This window comes from Chelonoidis abingdonii, chromosome 3 (assembly GCF_003597395.2).
Source record: "Chelonoidis abingdonii isolate Lonesome George chromosome 3, CheloAbing_2.0, whole genome shotgun sequence".
Taxonomy (NCBI): domain Eukaryota; kingdom Metazoa; phylum Chordata; order Testudines; family Testudinidae; genus Chelonoidis; species Chelonoidis abingdonii.
The window spans coordinates 178,323,567-178,340,640 of NC_133771.1; the positions used below are offsets into that span (position 1 = coordinate 178,323,567).

At 39.3% G+C, this 17,074-nt stretch overlaps 1 protein-coding gene across 3 annotated transcripts in view; it reads left to right on the forward strand.

Moving 5' to 3' along the window:
• The window catches only part of EML4 (EMAP like 4), a 273,980-nt gene that overhangs the window by 208,854 nt on the left and 48,052 nt on the right, over positions 1–17,074 (forward strand). For all 3 annotated transcript variants that reach the window (XM_032773633.2, XM_032773631.2, XM_032773635.2), the window contains 5 exons: positions 1,401–1,470; positions 2,905–3,015; positions 8,089–8,184; positions 13,010–13,144; positions 13,361–13,496. In XM_032773633.2, coding sequence (XP_032629524.1) covers positions 1,401–1,470; positions 2,905–3,015; positions 8,089–8,184; positions 13,010–13,144; positions 13,361–13,496 — 548 coding nt within the window. The remainder of the gene's footprint in view (positions 1–1,400; positions 1,471–2,904; positions 3,016–8,088; positions 8,185–13,009; positions 13,145–13,360; positions 13,497–17,074) is intronic.

Here is a 17,074-nt window from a genome sequence, read left to right on the forward strand (position 1 = left end):
CCCTGCTTGGAGGCCCTGATCAGAGCTCCACTGTATTAAGCACTGTGCAAACACATGACAACAAGACAGTCCCTGCCTCAGAGAGTTTACAGTCTTGGATTTAAACAAAAAGTGATGGGAATACACAGACGTGGGGGAGCAGTGTAGTAGAGGCAGGAATAGCAGCATAAACTAGCCAGGATAGTGGTCAAAGTGGTCATCAGCCAAGTCAAAGCCAGATGGGAGTGATTTGCAGACATTATGGCAAAGGTAGGTTTTAAGGAAGATTTACAAAAGTATGAAGTTGGGTAACGGCTTTGCAAACTTTGATAGGAGTTACTCCTAAGGATTAATGCATAGCCTGGGAGTCAGCACAAAGATGATCATGTGGAAATCAGACAAGCAGACAGTCAAAGCCAGTATCATTAGCACAGCAAAGGCAATGGTTGACTTTGATTAGATGTTCTATTGGAAAAGTATCGTAGGTTTATCTGGTGGAAGGCCATAAAGGTGAGAAGAATGTTCGATGTGTTGGTGAAGTGGTCTTCCTGTCTGTACAATATATGTTGTCGAGACCCTTATTGTTCTGTGAGTTATTTACTGTAATCACTTCCTATGGCCTGGATGCCTCCAATCTTGCTCCCTTTACATTCAGTCAGGATATTGTTCTAGACTGATCTTCCTGATCCATCATTCTGACCACATCAACCCTCTGTTTGCCTCCCTCCACTGTCTCTCTCATCTTACTGATGTTACAGAGAAAGTGGATGAGAACTAAGTCAAAGATGACGCTCAGATTATGGGCCTGAGATTCAGGCAGTATGCTTTCAAATTACTGTATCTGGGGTGTTTTACACCTGCTAGAAAGCAGTATAACATGCACATGAACAAACCATGCCTTATACCAATTTATCCTTCTTCACTAAGAATTTTCACCAGTGTGACTTCATGGATGGCTCATCACCAATGGCTGAAATATTTATAGGTGAGCCCTCAGAGTCCTGACCCCAGTGGTCTTTTTTGGTTCATGGTTGCTCTATGCAAAAGTATATTATAATGGTCATAAATAGATCCAGATATTTGCCAAAGGAGGCTAAACTCTTTAGATAACAGAGACCTGAACTAGTATGGCTCAAAATTTGTCAAGATTGTCTCATTGAAAGTCTGTGGGACTTATGATCCTAAGTTGTCATTTTTTAAAAAATAAAACTTAGGCTCCTAAGTCACTTAAGCACTTTAGAAAATTTTACCCTAAATCTTTTCTTTACTCCTGTGTGCATATTTTGGGTGAAACTTCTGTTCACACAGATAAAAGGACTACAAAATGACATCTCACTTTGAAGAGCTGTGATGGCAAAAGCAGGGAATTAGAATGTGGAATATCCCTAACAAATATCTTCCATGTTGACATTATTTCTTAGCCTTGCAGTTCATCCAGACAAAATTAGGATTGCAACAGGACAGCTAGCTGGAGTGGATAAAGATGGAAGGGTGAGTAATAGAGCTGCTGAGGAATAGTTTCTTGTTTGAAAATCAGGATAAAACATACATAGTTCATTCTTTTCGTCCCTCGATCCTCTGTTTATGATTTGTGTGTGTGTTATGTTTAGATATATATTTAGTTTTCCTGTTTTTAAGGTGACAGTGAATTCCTCTAGCATAAGAAAGTGAACACAAATCAAATACATAACTGCACATTACAAAGAGCAGAAGTTTGTAAAGCCTTTTTTCATGTGGTGTACATCACATATTTCTGCTTCTCGCTCCCACACAAATGTGGAATTTGCAATCAGCACAAAGAGGGCTATAGGACTTCCATGCTTACTCTAGTCAGTCTTCTCCACAAGGAAAGAGATTCTGACTCAAACTGGAGGCCCTCATGTATTCTTATGGCCTTGAGGAAGAGGAAACCTAACTTCATGAGCTATGCAAGCCTTGAGGGTTTGGCCAGCTGTGTAGCAAGTTCACCCAGCTGAGTGAGAGTACCCATAAACAGTCCAGCATATGGCTGTTAAACTGCTCTCTTGGAATTTAAAGAATCAGTTCATCTTTACTAAGTTGATATTGCTAGTATGAAATACAGTAGAATTTTATAATGAACATCTTCCAAGTAATAGAGGCACTGTAAATAAGACCAATCCTTAGACTTTGCAATTCATCCCATTTTTCTGCAAAGAATAATTGTGGTTTTATTGTTGGTATTGTTTACAGTTATGACTTCCATTGCACGGTTGTTGAAGTAATCCTTTTAGAATTATTTTCTGTCAACATCATGATTTATTATCTTTTTGTGGTGAATACTGACTTTATTCTTAAGCCATACTAAGCCATTTCATCGTGGGCTGTGGCCTTGTCAAATATGTGAAACCAAGCAGGTTTGGGCCTGGGTATCACTTGGATGGAACATCACCATGGAAAAAGTTGCAGCAGGAAGGGGGGTGTAGGTGATTCAGTACTCTAACCTGAATCAATTCTGAAGCATTAACTTGATTCGATGCTAGGATGCACTGCAACACTGTTGAATGTGCCATCTTTGGTATGAGATAAAACCCAGGGTGGGTAGGTGGATGGGTGGGTGGGTGGGTGTCAGGATATTGGCCAAATTTTAACTTGGGTATTTTACATTTTGCCTTGCATTTTAAATTGAACAATGCTACTCTGTTTCCATTCCAGAGGTGATAGGTAAAGCAGTCGCTGTACAGAAGTCTGTAAATCTTGCCTAGAATCCATTGAGATTAAAGGTGCTATAAATGTAAGGTGTTACTGTATAATTATTTATCTTCACTTCAGTCAATATTTACTTTACAGGTCAATAATTCGTGGTGTTGACATCAACAGAAGTCAGTATCTGCTTAATGTAAGATTAAATCTGCATGTGACATTTTAGCCTTCAGTAACAGTTTTTATCAAATTGCTTTTACTTAGTCTTTGCAGCCCCATGTTAGAGTATGGGACTCAGTGAGCCTGATGACACTGCAGGTTATTGGCCTCGGCACTTTCGAGCGTGGAGTGGGGTGTCTGGATTTTTCAAAAGCAGTAAGAAAAAAATTGCATTTTTTTAATAATTTACCATACTGTATATAAGTCAGACAGAAACACCTGTAAGTGTTATATGTACTGTGGTTTTCTAGCTGAACTACCTTGGGACTGAAGCGTGTTTGGAAAGTTAAATGCATTGCATTAAAACAACTTAGGGCAATGAAAGTAGTTCTAAGAAAAACCCCAGGAAGTTACACATGTAAAATAGTGGCAGCAAAATAGCACAACCAATAAACAGTTTACAGGAAATATGTAGAATAGAAATTGAGAAGTCCGTACTGCATTTCTGTTTCAACACATGTTGAAAGATTTGTTTCTGTGAGGAAGTTCATAAAGATGAATATTGGCAAGTTCTGATGCAAAGTATTATTTTTCTCCCTGCGTTGTACTAGAGTTTCATCCTAGTACAGGAAACAACAAAACCCTTGCTTGCACCTCTGTCTGCTTAAGAAATAATGTCTTATCTGCTCCTCTTAATGGCAAGCATAAAGGTTTTTAAAATGTAGACCAAATACGAGCAATCTCGTTATCTAGGCCATCAAAAGTTTGTGACCAGAAAAATTGTTAATAACTTTAAGCAAGCTGTTTCATCTTGTTAATTTTGACTATTATATATAACAAATATAGATTTTGATAAAATCATTTGTCCTGCCTGGCCTGCATTTTTTGTAATGGAAAAAGTCTTATCAAATCTTCTGAATATGGATAAAATATTAAACTCTGGAATACCTTTTTCATTTCAAAATCATAATTGTGCTTCCCATAAGATTTGCCAAATATGCATACGTTAATCATTAGTTTCCCTTAAGTACACCCACCCTGAAAAATTAGTCCAAAGCAGTGATTCTCAAATGGATATTGACCCCACTTGTTGAGAATCAAATACAGTGAATTCTGTGCCTTTTAGATGTAGAAACAAAGGGAAATAGAAGATGTTGCTGTCCTACTCAATCTGGTATCTCCTCTCCCCATCCCTTCCCACTTCAACACCATCTCTATTCATGGAAGAGGAAGCCAGCTGCCATCACCTGAGAACAGGGTACAGTTGGGTTGGGAGGAGAAGAGAGAAGTGCTATCCATAGGAGCTTCTCCTTCTCACCCCACAGCCGACTCTCTCACATTCCAGCCCACTGATCACCCAGGCACTCACATCAGGCCCCATATTGTTGCAAGCAGCCCATGGCAACCAGCCCTCACCCGTCAACACTCCATGACCTGCTCTACCTCCTCTCCATCAGTCTTCTGACCCAGTGTCCCATGTGTTTCCATCAGGTTTTCTCCATTCTCAGCAGTTGAAATCAGCTATGGTTTTTTTGGCAATTGCACAATTCTTTCTAACTGCAAAAGACTGTGGAATGTGCATAATTCATGGCAACAAGCCATCCCTAGGTTTTGTATCTTAGCTGGGAAAATTCTGACAAATACTGAACTAAAAGAATCAACAACTCCCTGTTCCAAGTAATCTTTCATTCTCTCATCCCATACCTCTTTTTCAGGCAAAGGCCTGTGCAAAAATATAGAGCTTTCGGTGTACCTTGCCAGGTCAGTGAGGAAAGTGACTTCTAGAGTCTTGTGTCAGGGTGGTTTCTCAGCTGTAGCCAGATCTAAACAAAGTTTGAAAGGGTTTTCAGTAATTGGAAATCCAGAAAATGGAAGAATTTCCATGTCATAATCTTCTTCAAAGAGGACATAGCAATAATTTGCCAGATTATCAATATTACGAGGCAGTTTCTTGAATAGAAGAAATAATAATTGATTATTTGAGAAATGTTAGGGAGGTACTGATTGTATCTACCAATAATAGAGCAGATGTCCCACCAGCAGGATTTTATTTCTCAAATTGCAGCTCAAAGCTTCCCAATCACTCCCGAGAACCTTACAGAGTAAGTCTGGCTGAATCAAAGAAGCTAATCAGAGACGACTTTGTTTAGTTCATAAGAAACAATTGTGTATCAGGGTGAGACAAACACAATCTGACCTGTGAAGTGGATAGAACGTTCCTCACAGTGAGAAGCACTCCAGTGTGTGTGTGTGTGTGTGTGTGTGTGAGAGAGAGACAGCGAGAGAGAGAAAAGGCGTAGCTCAAATTAATCAGATGGTCTACTAACCAGAATGATTCTTTTAATCAGGACTTCCTAGATGATGATATGCTGGAGAAGTGTGTTTCTTTACTTCCATCATGGCCATGGCATAAGACTTCAAAATTCTTTGTCATGATTGATAAAAATCACAAAATAGAGTTTTTGTCACCAGCGCTGTAGCTCTTCCAGCATGTTTAATCTGTTGCAGATCATCTGAATACTTAAGTGAACTGCTAAAAAGGTTGGGAGGGAAGGTGTGTGTATGCACCACCACAAGAGTAGATGATGATAAAACATTAATCATAAGATCACCCCAGGCTATTAAGATTTGCCCATCTGTTGTACAATATTCTCCTCCAGAGATTTCAGAAATCTGATTGGTTCCATTAATCTGAGGATGGCACAATAAAATACATTCTCTACCCCAAAGGTGGTGCCTAACCTCAAAGTAAATGAAGTTCATGCTCTTACTCTGGCCAAGTATAATCTTTACTCCTCAAGTCACCTGTATTATACCTAAAATAAAATCCAGAGTGCAGCCAGCTTTGTGTGTAAATCTGTGAACCACCTGTGACTTTTCTGTGGTTGTTAGAGGCCAGGACATCTTGAGTCAACCAAGAAGAGTCATTGGTCTCATGGACATAATTCACCCAGGATAATTAGCCTCAGTGATTCTAAGACTAAGTTGATTCCATGGTCAAATTTAGGAACTCAGCCTAGATACAGAGGGTGGGCTGTACACAACTACTTAGTCCCATGTTTATATTGTTGTTCTATGACACTTACACTAGTTGGCCATGCTGAAACATACCCAGTTTTGAGATGATGGTCTGCGTTTAAGATTACATGCAGTAAGCACAGCCACTCCACCTCCTCAGCCAGCCTGTGCCTCAGGTTGGATTTAGTATATCTCCTTGGTAATTAGCCCAGATATCTCCTCAGTATCTTCAGTATCACAGCAAGTTTTCAGTAATTCATTCCTTGTATTAAACTACAGAAGCTGTTGTGGAAGGTCCCTGCCTCAACCAGTGGTCTGCATTCTGAGATAATTCCTCATTTGAAACCAGTGGGGCTGATATCCAATTTCAAACACCTAGTCTAGTCCTCATTGGTTTATTCTTTCATATCTACCATTGTCCATCGTTACAACAATTGAGGGATGTAGGGCTCCAAATTGCTTCTTCTCTTCAGGCTTTTCGTATCATCATCCAGTGGCAGCATTCTCAACTCTCACATCCATCATAATGTGGTTTTTAAATAAGCACCCCTGCCATAAGTGTATATGCATAAGGACCTCCTGGTAGGGTCCCAAAGATGTCATCTCCTTTTATCCCCAGTTTAAAAAAAAAACACACAATTAAGAAATTAAATAAATAAAACAGACTAAACTGATGCTTAGTTATGCTGCTAAAATTAATATTGTTTAAGCTATGCCCTCAAGAAGTGACAAAAAAAACTTTGCTGTTAAAAAGAATAAATGTTCACCTGCCCCAGCATGTTGTCGAAACAAAGTAGTACAGTTTAAGACAACACCATTATTTTCTCCAGCTCGTTATAGCATACAGTTATAGCCCAGAGAGCTGTAAAATGCTATTTCAGTGTCATATGTTCATAGCCTCTAAAAGGCCTTTCTTGTACCTATAATAGGTTTCACTCTTATTTTCTAAAAAGTAGAGAAAAATGCCATCAAAAAAAGCTTAGAAGAACAGTAAGGGCCAGCATCCATTTTTGTTAGTGCCATTTTGCAGCTGCAGCTTAGACCAATTAGGGCCAGATTTTCAGGTTAGCCATAATCTAACAATAACACATAATTTTAAAAAAATCATTTCACATCCCAAACATTGCTGTCATATGGTTCCTTAGGGACAATAAGCAGGAAATACCGTATGGCCATATTGTTCTACCAATCCCACTAATCCCAATGAGAGCAGCGCATGTAACCAAAGCAAGAATAAGGTCTGTTAGTTTAGTTTTGTACACCTAACATTCTGTTTCAAATTCACTTTTAAATGGCAATTGTACTGTCACCTGAAAATTGTCATAATCTGTTAGTGAATGTAGTTAGGACTCTAGGAACCACATTTAAAAGAAAAAGAAGGCCCCAAATCTGTTCACCAATGGGCATATAAATGCCTCATTTTTATGTGGTGCTACAATAATAACTCCCCCAATGTTCATTTGTAAATACTGCATATTTTTGCCCCAAGGATCGTGGGCCTGTCTTAATTTGGCCCTAACTATGTTTATCGTTGATTCTTTTTATTCAGTAACTTCTTGTTGTGAAACATTTACACTGTTTACGGTATGTAAAACTTAAATGCTAAGTTGCCTGCTACTGCAGAGGGAGAACAGACATTTAAATTTGATACCTAGACATGCTCTTACTTTGATATTGTATTCTGTGCTTCAGTTTTCCTATCTGCAAAATGGAGCTTCTAACAGTAATTGCTGTGAGGTCTAAATTGGCTATGTATACATGACTTTGAAAATATAAAACAAGATATATATGCTATGTGTTAATATTATTGTTGCAATTAAAGAAATGAACCAAGAAAGTTACATGTTCCATATGAAACTGACAAGGAAAATATTTTCCAAATGGGAAGGGACAAGTGTGGTAGATGACAAAACATTTTGTATTTTATTCTTCCAACACAGTATTGCAAACAATAGGGTTAAAAAGGTATTGAAAGGTGGTGATGAGGGGGAGATGACAATGCCTGCTTTCAAATTCTACCAGAATACCATCTAAAGTGTGATTCATTTGTTTATTGGGAAATGATACTAAGCTGAATTTAGATTTCTCAGTTCCAAGTATAAAGGAAAATATCCAACTGTATTAAACTGTTGCTTATTCATATAGACATGATATTTATTTGTGCATTCTAGTGATTTTAAAATACAGTACTGCTGTGTTTGGTTTTAAATCATACCTTATCCTATTTCAAAATGTGATATGACAGCACTGTCCCTGGCTTTCTTTTTAAAGGATTCAGGTTCTCATTTGTGTGTGATTGATGACTCTAACGAGCACATGTTGACTGTATGGGACTGGCAAAGGAAATCAAAGGTAGCAGAGAAAAAGGTAAATAGGACTCTTTGCTTAAGCAAATATTCTGAGATATAATTTGTACAGCATGTGTGCAGTTTATTCTCATGTGGCTATCGATATATGTATCTGGTGCACTGAGAGGCACAAATCCAAAGAGCATCTTCTATCACCCAAGAAGCCCCAGTGTATAGTATAACTCCACCACACACTATTTGTTATTGACTTTATATATGAAAATTTGAAAAAAAAATTAAATCAAATTTTAAAGAGCTTGAAGTATAAAGACAATTAAAAGCAAAGTGATTCCTTAGCGGGAGAAAAACTTCTTTCATTAACGTTTTTTCTCTTTGAAGTACTGGGAAGTTTAAGGAGCCAAAGGATAAATAAAATTTGCAGCTGGTTTTTTAAACTGGCCCTTCTAGGTTTAACCAAAATCTACAAGCGGGAAGTCTTACTCTTACACTGTCACCTGCCTACTGTCTATCAGCAGCTTTCCCATCCTTTGTTTGGAAGCCATGAACATAGCCATGAACATAAGATAAGAATAAGTAGTTTAGAGTTGATGCTGTAGCAGCCGAAACTGACTACTGAGAGGGATTTTCTGGCTTCCGGGTCTCTGATATTTTGATTTTGCCATTTGTTTTCATGGAAACTAATGTTGTGTCATCAAGATACAGTTATGTTTGAAAATATTACTGTCCTGATTCTGCTTTCACCTTTGTTTTATACTGCTCTAACTCCATTGGTCTTGGTGGAGTTTCTTCTGTTTTATACCAGAATCGGACCTTAAGTTTCAAAATATTTACCATATGGCACTACAGTATTTTTCTCTTTTCTAACCCTTATTTCCTTCTGAAATGAGAATGAAAAGATAATCTGTAGTTTGCAGTTGCCGCCTGCCTGAGGAGATGTGCAATATTCATCTATTTATAGAGCTTAAGGTCAGAAAAGACCATTAAATCTTCTAGTCTGACCTCCTTTACATCACAGGCCATAAAATTTCGCCCTTTTACCCTGTATTGGGCCACAACTAGTATTTGGCTGTAGCATATCTTCTGGACAGACATCCAGTCTTGATATGAAAACAGCAACAGTTGGAGAATCCATCACTTCTGTAGGTCAGTGGTTTTCCACTACAGAGTTGCAGAATGTAAGGCACTGGGTCACAGCAGTTCTGGTCAGCACCGCCGACCGGGCCATTAAAAGTCCCGCTGGCAGTGCTGCCCAGCTAAGGCAGGCTAGTCTCTGCCTGTTCTGACACTAGGCTGCTCCCAGGAAGCAGCCAGAAGCAGGTCCAGCTCCACACGCTGCCTAAGCACCAGCCACTTGTGCGCCTCTGCCTAGCTAAGCCAGACCTGCTGCTGGCTACTTCTGGGGTGCAGCACGGTCCACGTTGCCAGGACAGGCAGGAAACCTGTCTCTGCACCCCGGCTGTGCTGCTGATTGGGAGCCGCCGGAGATAAGCCCATGCCTGAACTCCTCTTCCCCTGCCTCAGCCCTGAGTCACCCCTCAAACCTGGAGCCCCTTCCTGCACCCCAAACCCCTCGTCGCTGGCCCCACCCCAGAGCCTGCATCCCCAGCCCAGAACCCTGACCTCCTCCTGCACCCCAAATCCCCCCAAACTCAGAGCCCTCTCCTGCACCCCAAATCCCTCATCCTCAGCCTGCACCCAGAGCCCTACCCCCTCCCAAACCCCAACCCGCTGCCCCACCCCGAGACCTCACCTCAAACCCAGAGTATCCTCCTGCACCCCTCATGCTCAGCCTGCAACCAGAGCCCTGACCCCCTCATGCACCCCAACCCCCTGCCCCAGCCCAGAGCCCCCTCTCACACCCTGAATCCCTCATTCCCTGTCCCAGCCCGCACCCCAACCCTCTAGCCTAGCCCTCAGCCCCTCCCACACCTCAAACCTCTCATCCCCAGCTCCATTGGGTCATGGGAATCAACAATTTTCTTCAACTGGATCACCAGAAAAGAAGTTTGAAACTCACTGCTCTGGGTAGTTTTCTCCAATGATTTATCATCCTCACTGTCTCTTGCTTTTTTTTAAAAGTGCCTTAGTTCCTATTTGGATATGTCTGGTTTCAGCTTCCAACCATTCTACCCAGTATTTTCTCCCCATGGAAGTACTTATACACTGTATAATCAAGTCACCTCTGTTTTCTTTTTGCTAAACTAAACAGATCAAGCTCTTAAAGGCTGTCACCATATAGCATTTTTTCCACTCTTTGAATCATTTTTGTAGCTGTTTTTCGGCACCCTCTTCAGTTTTTCCAACATCCTTTTAAAATGTGGGCAGTAGAACTGGATACAGTATTCCAGTATCAGTCTTACCAATGCCATACACAGTGGTAAAGTCGTCTCCCTGTTCCTACTTACTACTCTCCTCTCTATACGTGCAAGGATTGCTCACCCCTTTTTTGCAGCAGCATAGCACTGGTAGCTCATGTTGAGTTGTTTGTCCACTATGACCCCTAACTCCTTGTTGAGCATCACTACTTTCCTGGATACAGGCCACCATTCTATTGGTCTGACCTGCATTCCTTGTTCCTAGAGCTATAGCTTTGCATTTGGCTATGTCAAAACGCATTTTGTTTGAATGGGCCTAGCTTTCCAAGTGTTCCAGATCACTCTGTATGGCTGCTTTTGTAACAGGGCAAGCGCCTCTCATTCCCTCACTAACAGTCTCTGGACGTCTGTGAGTTATTTGTTAACTGTGCCAAGACACCATCACAACCCCTGTGCACCATTTCTACCTGCCCCCTGTCCTTCACTCCTCAGCCCTTTCTCCAGGGAGAGGGAGAGGAAACAATTTCTCCAGCTGAGGAATTCATTTCGCCTGGGCTCTGCTAGTCCCGTCCCTCTCTCTCTTTCCTTTTGCATTTCCCTCCTGTGCTTTTTAATTATTTTCCCAGCTAATGCTAGAGTTAGCTCCCTCAACCCACAGTCTGATTAGGGTTTACTCCATTCCTAAGTCAAGTCTTCTCTTGAGGGGCCCCCTAATAAGTGCTTAAGTGTCCAGAGTGTTGGGGCAGCTGTTAGCTCTCAGGGCTCTTTCACAGCCCTGTCCTTTGTGTCATCTGCAAATCTTATCACAGTGATTTTATATTTATTTCCAGACCATTGATGAAAATGTTGAATAGTGTCTGGCCTACTGCCGATCTTCGCAGAATGCCGTTAGAAACACCCCCACTCAAAGGTGGTTTCACACTGAGAGCTATTATTTCCAGATATGTCAATTATCCGGTTCTGAATCCATTAAACATAGGCTTTATTGATATTGTATGGTGCTAACTTTTAATCAGATTTAGGTTAAACATTATTTTGCTCAGGATTGATGTCAGACTAACTGGCCTGTAGTTACCTAGGTCATCCTTCTCGCCCTTTTTGAATATTAACACAACATTAGTAGGCTTCCTGTCTTCTGGAATTTCCCTGGTATTCCAAGATTAATTAAAAATTAACATCAGCAGTTTCAAGTGTTAGTTTAAAAAAACCTCTTTATATTTTATAAATGTTTTTGGTTTCTAAATTCTATAGTACTTCAGTCCTGGAATCTGGCATCTTGAGGGTTTTTTTTTAATTTGGATGATCATAATTATTTCTTGAAATGCAGGCAAGTCGTGCTCCAGAGTTTCCATTTGGGGCCTGATGCTGCAAGCTGCTGAACCACTTTCAACAGCCATTGGCTTTAGTGGGAGTTAAAGGTGTTCTGCATCGCTCAGGAGGTGCTCTGCACCTTTCAGGGTTGGGCCCTAAAATCTAATAGTTATATGATCTAAAGTTTGTGTGTGCATACATGATTATGTACATACTTGTGTGGTTTCACATATGCAGTGAAATATCATTTAAGTTGCCACTGCTGTCCAACAAAAATCACTGTGGTCTTCTAATGACATTGAATAAGAATTCATTAAATATATATGGTGATAGTTGGAATAGTCTCATGGGTCCCTATTCAGCAAAGCATTTAAGCATATGCTTAAATCCCGTTGAAGTCAATGCTTAAATGCACATACTTTAAGGTAAGCAAAGATGTGATTAAGTGCTTTGTTGAATCAGCACCGGAGATTGCCTTCTAAAAGTATTTTCTTGTACAGGTTTCACTGAACTTATTACTAGATAGCAGATGATTATTATCTGAAAAATCTGTAAAAAAAAACAAATCTGTTGTAAAATATCTTATTAGTAAAATGAAAAATTCTTTTAAAATTAATAAAATAATACAATTCACTTAGCTATTACTATTCAGTAAAGGTACATCCAACTTGTGAAAAGTCCCAATCTATTTATAGTGTCACAAAGGGGCTATCTTTATTATCTGTGTGTTATGTAGTTTTTTCAGAGCAGGGGGGAGGAACGAAAGAGAACTTTTACAGGATTTCAGAAAACGAGTGAACTTAAGCCAAGTGTATTATGATTGGCTGAGTTACCTCTACCATAAATCCATTATCCAAAACAGTGAGATGCTCATATATGTCTTGAAATCAGACAGCAAGTTTTTGTTTATTTCATCCACAAAAAGTCTCACGTGTTTTTCCTGTTTTCTTTTGCAAAAGGCATTCTTAGAGGGGGGAAAGAATGCTGTGCCAAAGGATCATTTCAGATTTAATAAAACCTCTCTTTCTGGCTAAAAGTCTTATGAAGTCTTTCAGAAATGTAAAAGACAACAGCAAACTAATATATATTCTTATCCAAACAGATCTGTGTATATGTTTTTATATATATACATTTACATTCACAATACTCTATATACTCTTTTATCTATGTAAAACTGTGTGTATGTAAAATAGTAAATTAATAGCTCTCTGAATAAATATTACATTAAGCTCATGGTTTCTTTTATTGTTTCTATAGACTACAAATGAAGTTGTGCTTGCTGTAGAATTCCATCCAACTGACGCAAACACAATCATAACTTGTGGCAAATCTCACATCTTTTTTTGGACCTGGAGTGGCAATTCACTAGCAAGAAAGCAAGGGATTTTTGGGGTAAGAAATATTTTTGCGCTAGGCCAGATTCATAAATGAATACAATTGGAGTCAGTTGAGTTAGCCGCTCATGCCAGCTATGAATTTGGATCACTGTCCTTATTACACATGTTGGATGGAGAAATAAATTATGAAAACTAGGAACTATTTTTATACATGCGGGTGTGCATGTGTCTGCACAATTATAATCTAATTTCTCTTGCTGTTCCATTTCAGAAATATGAAAAACCCAAATTTGTTCAGTGTTTGGCATTTTTGGGGAATGGAGATGTGCTCACTGGAGACTCAGGTGGGATAATGCTTATATGGAGCAAAACTACTGTAGAATCCACACCAGGAAAAGGACCTAAAGGTACAGTACACTCATAGTTAATCTTGCAGCATGGTGGTCTGCAGAAAACATATGTGCAAAAGATTGTGTTAGGATGACAAATAGAAAAATAAACCCATCCATAATATGTACAGTGCTTTCTTTTTTGAGTTTTGCAACAGTCATCATAATTGGGCTTGATGTTTAAATTCCATACCCTGTGGTATGCAGGCGGTCAGACTAGAAGATCATAATTGTCCCTTTTGGTCTATTAATCTGCTTTCTTTTTCATAAAATTGTATTGCAAAAACAAACCATAGTGTTAATTGGTTTGTCTCTTTTGTGTCATTATGCATATGAAAATGCAACTTCACTCCCAGCTACTGCTAGAATCATTTGTTAAAGGCAGGGAGAAGTGTTCTATTTTATCTGGGATTGCAGCCATAGAAATGTCTATAATCCTTCCTAGAGTGGCAGAACTATAGAGGGGGATATGATAGCTTTACCAGAGGGTCGAACCCTTAGCAAGTGATAAGAATGATTGTCATGACATTGCACCATATGGAATGTCATCGAGAAATTCAGTGGTATAAATGCTCCAGTATGCAAGGGTGCCCAGCCTTTTGGACCCAAATTGCTAAATTGGCTACATGCCAAGCCCCCAAGAGATGCTTGTAAGTTGCTTATAAATTTGCATAATGATTTGTATTAAAAGTATCTATATATGACAATACCATTTGGTTGTATTTGTATCTGCCTTGATAGGAGTCCAATCTTAGACAGTGCTGAGCTTCCACAACTCCCATTGACATGCCCATTGACTTTACACCTTGCTGGAGCTGTTCAGCACCTTGCAGAATTGGGTCCAAAATGAATAGAAATTATTTTGTTTGAATTTCCCAGCAATAAAAATGATGCAGTTAATCAGACTTGTCCTCACCCTGTAGTTTCAGGGAGGCTGCAGGCTCACTTTTTTAGTACTCCATGAACTACATTTGGCTCTTGACAGATGCACTGTGAAACCTTTAAAGTCTCAAATGAATATCCGTCATAAAGAAAGCTTATGTTAAGAGGACCTGTATGTAATGAAAAAAGTGTAGTACAGAAGTGTAGGAGTTACCCAAATAATAATAGTTTCTAACTATGCAGGTGCTCAAATCCTGACACTAAAATATACTTTAAATTCCATTTGATTTGGCATTTGGGTTGAACTTGTTTTTTAGGGTGAGCTTTTTGTTCAATTAAAATAAAAGAAGAAAAATGAATTGCTACTAGATATATGGAGAACTGGCACTGTTGAGCCCTCAGGTAGCTTCTAAATTCAAGGATAATTATTTTACTTGGCAGCTATTTCAAACACTCTGTTTTCCTGGCATACCAGTTTAAGTCAGTCATGTAAGAAGCAAATCTTTAACTGCAAATCTATTTTGTAGGTAAATCTAAATCTGTTTTTTTTTAAAAAAAAAAAAACTAATTGAAATGGAAAAATAATTAAGAAAATATTAAATGTTTAGTTCATTTTATAATGTCTGTGCAAATAACTTTTGCCATGATCATCTTAAAAAGTTTTTGCCCACGATGGCTGGAGTATTTCATACATGGGCTTAATTGCTTTTTTTTTTTTTTTTAAGTTAGTTTACCATGTTGGATTGGTGATGGTCTTTCACCTAGGACCCCTCCCGCCGCTTCCTCCCTGCTTTTTTTTTTTGGTGGGGTGTGAAACCAGATTTTAAAAACCTCTGCTTTTCTTAGTTTTTAAGAAAGTATTTGAAGCTCTAGAAACTTTCCTTTTTATATTGCTTCATATAGCAGGTGACAATTCCCATCTATTTGAGCATCTGTGCTCAAAATATAGTCTTTGAGTAAATATAATCGCACAGTAACTGCCAACTATATCCAAGATCATTTTTTCTTGTTTTTTGTATTTTGAAACCATTTTTGTGAGAAAAGTGTTCACATCGGCAATTGAAAGTCTTCATAGCATTTTCGACTGCATCTTAGGGTCAAATTAATCAGGAAAAATCAGCTAGGCCTACAAAGTTCCAAATACTACTATATATCCGACACAGTCCCCTCTCGCAGACATCTAGAAAATGTACCCATTTTGCACTGACCCATATGGAACAATTTGAAATGCTCTTTGTGGCTCATGTGCCTTGCCTAGCCTTCAGGCTAAGGGTTTATTTTAAGAAGTGCTCACATGAGAGTATGTTATATATCTGTGCATAAGGCAACATCATAGAACAGCAGACATTTAAGAGAAACCTAATTCTTCAGAAGTGATTAACACTCTTCTAGAGGTTAGCATCTAGTGATTAGAGGATGGGACTAGAGATTGGGAGTTCTGGATCTTATCCTAGCTGTGCCGCTGAGTGACCTTAAGTCACTCAGGTCAACATTTTCAAACTTGTGTGCCTAAAGTTAAAACTATATTTAGGAATATTTTCAAAAATGCACCCCTAAAGTGGGAACTGTGGGTGACCAGCATCTCTGAAAATCAGCCCAACTTCATTTAGATGTTTGATTTTAGGAATCAAAGTTTGAAAATGTTAACCTTTGTGCCTCATTTTCCCCCTTTTGCAAAGTAATTCCTTACTTCCCACTGTATATATAAGCATTATGCAATGCTACTAAACATTGGCCAAAGTTTCCAATCTTAGGTGCTTGATGTTAGGCTCCTAATTTGTATATTTAGACACATACATAGCAATGGCCTAATTTTCCAAGATGCCAAGCGCCAGTAAATCCCGTGGGCGCTCATACCTTTTGAAAATCAGTCCAATTTAGCAGGGTACTTATGCCCACTTCACATGGCATATATCAATATCAAAGTGGCTCTTGATTCAGTCTTTAGATCAGCACTTTGGTTCACACAGAAGGGGTTTGGTGTTCCAGATATTCTGCTGAATCTGGTGCATGATCTTCATACCAGTGAAAGAGTGCACGTAGGTCCACAGCTTTTGCCATGTTTCTACCCAACCTCAGTTGTGCAGCAGGAATTCATTCTTGCCCCAATAGTATTCAGTTTAGCTGTCGATTGGATATTTGGATTTTCTGCCTCACATGTCAGAAACAAGATTTGTCCAGAAGTGTTCACCAACCAAAACTATGCTGACAATGCTGCTTTGATTTTGAAAATTTCAACTCTACCCACTAAGGTCTACAAGATGCCACCCACACTACAAGATTGAATGTCTCATGCCAGAAGACCAAGGTCCAGAACCTTGGAGCTGTGCCACCAGAACTCACAGTGCAAGTGGGATCAAATGCCATGGAGAGCATTTATGAGTTCATCTATGTAGGCATCAAGCAGAGTTCAAACAGACGCAGCAAACCAAGTGTTTTTTGAGAATAGGTCTCACCGCCTCCTGCATGAAGTCCATGTCTTGTTTACAGACGCAAAAACATCTTTGCGGTGAGACTGAGTTCGGGATCTATCAAACCTGTGTACTACCTGTATTGTCATATGGGTTGGAAACCTGGACACTCTTACAGGCAGACATGGAGCAGCAGACACGTTTCATGTGCACTGTCAGCACCAAATCCTGTGCATAAAGTGGTATGACTTTGTGCCAAATGTCATAAGCTCAGCGATTTGGCCTTCTTTCTGTCACTCATTA